Genomic DNA, 6,000 nt, shown 5'->3' on the forward strand with positions numbered 1-6,000 from the left:
AGGCGCGATTTTGCAAATCCAGCGATTTTCTCGGGAGAGTGGAAACTCGCTGATGTATGAACCTGAGACTTCATGTAAAATTGCCAGAGTTGTGTTTCTGTCAAAATCGCTATTTCCAAAATCGATAAAGATCACAGTCCCGACTGTTTGCCACTCCGGCTTTACAAGTCTCAGATGTATGAAGCTGCGATTAAGCAAACTCTCCTGAGTTTGCTTTAAAAATCACTAAATACTACATGTTGCATCCTAGCAGCGTGATTAGTAAACACATCACTGTTACACTATCCTGTCTATACAGCCGGAGGTCCCAGCACCTTTCAAAAGTGTTAAAATAGATAAAAGTTTTAAAATAAAAAAGCGTAAGGTCCATTTGCCCGGCCACTATTAACCCTAGTGCTGCCAGCCTACTGCTGATCGGGGGAAAAATTTGCGTGGGGTCCCCCCGATTTTCACATAACCAGCACTAGGCAAACCAGCCGGGGTGGGTGGCACTGTAGCAGAGGGACACGCATCAGGGGTCCCCCTGCCATAATGACTAACCTACCCCAGGCTGTTCAGCGCTGGACTGGCTTCCCTAGGTAGTGGGGTCTGCCAACCCAGTGCTGAAAGCACTAGGGCTCTTCCTACACCCCTGGGTGGTGGATGTAGGGTAATAAAGGGCGATTATATAGTTAAAAAAAACAAAACAAAAAGATGCCATTTTGTTTTATGGAACTACAAGTCCCAGCAAGCCCAGGCTGCCATAAACTGTGGGCATGCCGATGCTTGTATAAATACAAGCACCAGCATACCCGTGGCAGCCAGGGCATGCTGGCACTTTGAGAACCACAAGTGCCAACATGCCCTGACATCCGGGGTCTGGCTGAGTATCTGTAGTTCCACAAATCAAAAAATTAATGAAACCACTACTCCCTCATTCAAACCACATAATTTTATTAAAAATAATAAAACCCCTATAAAAACAATACACACCCTCATTAATACCACATATATTTATTAGAAATAAGAAAACCCCAAAATACTTACCAATCAGATTTCTTCTTCTTTCGTCAGCAGCTTTTAATCCAAAAATGCTTGAAAACCATGTACCAAATAAATTTGCAATTCCAAAGTCCTGCTTGTAAATGTCTTCTGTTCTTCTTGGGCAAAAAGCCCCCCTTGTTGCTTGCAGTCTTCAGCCAGAAGGGCCCCATATTTGTAATCCGGAACATGCTTGAAAAAAATAAAAAACCCAGTTTACCAACGACGCCAGTTTCTGCATGTACAGTGTACAAGCAGACCGACGTGACTGAATAGAATCCGGCCACGAGGTCTATTTCTACTCTATGGGGATTTCCCACGCTGTGATGAGTTGGTCTGTCATTATGGCAGGGGGACCCCTGCCGCGTGTCCCCCTGCTATAGCGCCACCCACCCCGACTGGTTTGCCTAGTGCTGGTCTTTACGAAAATTTTCCCCCTGATTTTCACGTAACCAGCAGTAGGCTGGCAGCACTAGGGTTAATAGTGGCCGGGCGGGGGGACCCCACGCTTTTTTTTTAATAAACTTTTATCTATTATTAAACATTTGACAGCTGCCGGACCTCCGGCTGAATAGGCAGGGACAGTGTAACAGTGATGTGTTTACTAATCTTGCAGCTAGATAAGGACAACATGGGAGAGTTTGCTAAACACAGGAGTGTTTGACATCGCAGCAATTTTTAAGATCAGAGTAAAAATTGCAGTTTAATACATCTGGCGACTTTGGGACTAAAATCGCGGGTTGTCAGCCACGATTTGCTGCAATTTTAAAACGCTGAAAAAATCGGACCTTGATACATTTACCCCCAAATGTTTTTAAAGAGTAGTTAGTTAAATGATGGCTGCAAAATATGTCATGATGTTCTCCAGTAAGTAATATATACAGCATTCCCAGAAAAATCCCTTGAAATTCTCACATTTTCTCCTAATCTGCTTGTTCTTCAGTGCAAAGAAGGTGGATTTCCACAAGAGCTGTGGCTGGGTGTGAGCGTTGAGGCAGTTTCTGTCTACAAAAGAGGAGAAGGCAGACCTTTGGAAGTGTTTCACTATGAACATATCCTTTCTTTTGGTGCTCCACTTGCCAATACTTACAAGATAGTTGTTGATGAGAGGGAACTTCTCTTTGAAACCAGTGCGGTAAGTTGTACGTGGAACGTGTCCAAACACAAATGTAAAATGTAATAGGTTGTTGGAATGAGAAGGCATACTGTTACATATTTAAACATTCATTAGCAAAAAACTGTGGGATGTTAATTTTGTCTTTGTATGAAGAACATAATCCAACCAGCATTATGCCAATGCTATAGCTAAGAGCACATATGCCATAACATGTTTCCTTGTAGTGTTTACAGCACAGAATTTATTGTATTCACACTGTGGGCCTGAGTCATTAAGGAGAGCAAAGCAAAACCAATGAGTAACTTTGTATTTTGGCAAAACCATGTTGCATTGGAGGGGGGAGGTCAACTTAAAATGTGGGAACAGATTTATAGTTAGGGTAGGACATGTTTTAGATCAACTTTAAATTTGAGTGTAGAGATAAAGTTATTAAGTATTTGTATTTTCTTTATGTGCAAAATAATAAACTAATTTGCACCCCTTGCATTGTACATGGTTTTGTCCAGGATCAAATTTACTCCTTTTTTTGCCTTGCTCTCTTATATGACTCAGGCCCTATGATGCTATCTCTAGGTAGGGAGGTGCAGAAATGAGTGCAAGCTCGCCCTATGTACAAACGCATTGAACATTGGGAGTCCTGGATTGAATCACTACGTATAAATGACATGCAGGGCAACTCATGCTGAGTTGAAGTCATTTCGTAATGTTAATTTTAAGTATAACCTGTATGTCACAGCTTATCACTTATAAAGCAACATACTGTAAATATGAACACAGGAAAAGTACTTCTAACAAACTTAAAGTAAGAGAAAAATTGACAGATGCATTTTATAACTTTACCTGTACTGGCACTATTGGAATTTACTCCAAAGTTGTGCTGTGAAGAAAATTAGTTGTGAAAACCAGGTGGTAAATGTATTAACCTGCGCTTTTTGCAAGTTGTAGATATTCAGTGACTTTACAGGGGAAATTTAAAGTGGCAATAGCTTTTATTGCCGCTTCAAATTTCCCCAGCAAAGTCGCTGAATATCGGTGACTTGCACAAAGTGCAGGTTAATATTTTTAATCCCAGGAATCTATTTATTTGGAAAACATTGCCAGTTTCTCGTATATCTATATATATAGCAGAAATAGAAACCAAACTTCAGAAATTGAAACCAATGACAAACCCTTCATGTAAGTTAAATATTTCCTTTCTGCAATGGTACATTATAATAATGTTGCTGGTTGCTGTGGACTTGTCTTTTTTGTGGCAAACCACATGATGAATGCCGTACCTTGGCTGCCATTTATAAAATAAAAAGTATTTGAATACATTTCACAATGTGGGGTGATTTTTGTCTCCTAAATGTCTCTGTTATAATCTCAAAAATACAATGGTTGTGATTCAGACATTATCTGCTAGTTTTACAGCAAAAAACATATTTGTGTCACGAAAATGACACCTATGACATTTCCAATCATTCTATTTTGTAACAACTACATACATTTAAATGTAAAAATACATAGTAAAGATGTCATGCTGATGTCTTTTTTCCCGGATATTTGGCCATGAAACCAAATACTGAATAATAAACAGGATATTTTGTCCTCTTTTGTCTCCCTGATTAAGGTGGTAGATATTGCGAAGCTGATGAAGGCGTACATTAGCATGATAGTAAAGAAGAGGTACAGCACCACACGGTCAGAAAGCAGCCACGGGAGCCAGGGAAGTTCTAGGTGAAAACCGTGCCTCTCACATATCGCCTGCTACCTGTCTCAGTTATAAGCAAAAGGTGCTTCAATGGTAACTACCTGGACATTTCTCAGCTCCTGACTAGGCTGTCAGGATGATTCAGTGCCTAAAATATTTAAACTGCCAGCAAGATCCCCAAAGCCTGTCTACTTCACATTGACAATTGCCTTAGATTACAATACCCTTCCTTTAATACAGAGTGATGTGCCTTCAATCTGGATTCACTCACAAGCCAAGTGAAAAACTCCTCCCACCTGGTATCCTCAATAAAAATAAAGTATTGGAGAGCTGCAGGCAGCCTTCTCTGTGGACCTGTTTGTGAGGCAACAAGCGTTTTACTTGTCCCTTAGTATATTTGCTTTGCTTTGTGTGAATATTTGAGTCATGTAAATTCTATTTTTATTCTGAGTATGAGAAGGGAATAATGATGTGCAATGGTGCATGTATGTTTTCATTGTTCAGTTATATGTGATTCTTAAAGTTTGTTGTATGTGTGTTTCAATAAAGTTCAAATGTCAGTAATGTTACAATTCCAATCCTACCATCGTGTATTACTCTGTAGCCAGTATACATCCTCTATCTGCTGTATTTTAAATTAAGAGATTACATAGTTAATAGAACAATCAACAGTATTTATAAACTGCCTTATTATGAAGATACTTTAAATATTTTGGTAGCACTTGGTCTACAAATGTTTTCTTACTTGATACTTTTTTGCCATAATAACACTGAGAAAGTGCTTGTAAATAGGTAAAGGTGAATGCTTTATTTTTGTATGGAAAGTTTTAATATGAAGTAAAATATTACACCACCTAGTGGTAAGTGTCAAGTCTGTATCCTGCAATGGAAATGGTATATGTTGAAAGGTTTGCTTCAGTGTAATTCATTACAATTGTCAATAAAATACTTTATGCATTGTGGATTTGTGTGAAGGTTGTTTTTTTTATTTTCAGCAGACATCTGTAACATAACAAATTCATAACAGAATATTAAGCATAGAAATAATATAACTGACAGTTCAGTTTTTAAAAAAATAAAAATAGATCAAGAACCCAAACAGACATCTATGATGAAACTGTGAAGATGTGTGTGTAGGGGCCGGGGTTGTTGATCTACTCCTGCATGGCCTCCTTTTTTCAATACAAACCATTTTTCTTGACTATCATTTTGTGTTCAACAAGGAGGCTCTGCAGGAGTAGGGGGTGGAGGAGCTGCAGAAAAGATAGATGGTCAGGGAGTAGTTGGGGGGGGGGGAGTTATTTGTCTTTCGTGAAAGAGCCAGGCAGCCCATATCTGTGTAAAAATTATCTGATTTATCCAGAAGGTAATAGGTAATTTTAGCTGAGTGCAGCAGTGGAGATACTGTATAAATATACTACTATATGGACAAAAGTATTCAGACGCTTGACCATTACACCTAAAGGGACGGTAATGACATGACATGTTTTCAAATACATATACTTTAATATGGAGTTGGATCCCCTTTGCAGCCATCAGAGCTTCCACCCTTCTTGGAAGGCTTTCTACAGGATGTTGGAGTGTTTCTGTCCATTCATTCTGTAGAGCAGGCCTGTCCAACCTGCGGCCCTCCAGATGTTGTGAAACTAAAAGTCCCAGCATGCCCTTCCAGCTATCAACAGGTTGTCTACTGGCAAAGCATGCTGGGGCTTGTAGTTTCACAACACCTGGAGGGCCGCAGGTTGGACAGGCCTGCTGTAGAGTATTCATGAGGTCAGGCACTGATGATAGACAAGAAGGCCTGGCTCGCAATCTCCGTTCAAGTTCATCCCATGGGTGTTCGATGGGGTTGAGGTCAGGGCTTTGTGCAGGTCAGTCAAGTTCTTCCACACCAAACTCATCAAACAATGTCTTTGTAGTCCTTGCTTTTTACACTGGGGCACAGTCATGTTGGAATAGAAAAAGGCCTTCTTCAAACTGTTGCCACAAAGTTGGAAGCATAGCATTGTACAAAATGACTTGGTATGCTGAAGCATTAAGATTGCCCTTCACTGGACGTAAGGGGCCTAGCCAAAACCCTGACAAATAGTCCCATACCATTATCCCTCCTCCACCACACTTCACAGTTGGCATAATGCAGTCAGGCAGGTAACTTTCTCCCGGCATCCAC

The 6,000-nt window shown here is 40.2% G+C and overlaps 1 protein-coding gene across 1 annotated transcript in view; it reads left to right on the forward strand.

The window, feature by feature from the left end:
* The window catches only part of MYO10 (myosin X), a 219,613-nt gene extending 214,821 nt beyond the window's left edge, over window positions 1–4,792 (forward strand). The window contains exons 40-41 of the mRNA XM_075212913.1: window positions 1,964–2,155; window positions 3,750–4,792. Coding sequence (XP_075069014.1) covers window positions 1,964–2,155; window positions 3,750–3,860 — 303 coding nt within the window. The 3' untranslated portion in view covers window positions 3,861–4,792. The remainder of the gene's footprint in view (window positions 1–1,963; window positions 2,156–3,749) is intronic.
* The last annotated feature ends 1,208 nt before the right edge of the window (window positions 4,793–6,000 follow it).

The sequence above is a fragment of the Mixophyes fleayi genome, chromosome 5, assembly GCF_038048845.1.
Source record: "Mixophyes fleayi isolate aMixFle1 chromosome 5, aMixFle1.hap1, whole genome shotgun sequence".
In the NCBI taxonomy this organism is placed as follows: Eukaryota; Metazoa; Chordata; class Amphibia; order Anura; family Limnodynastidae; genus Mixophyes; species Mixophyes fleayi.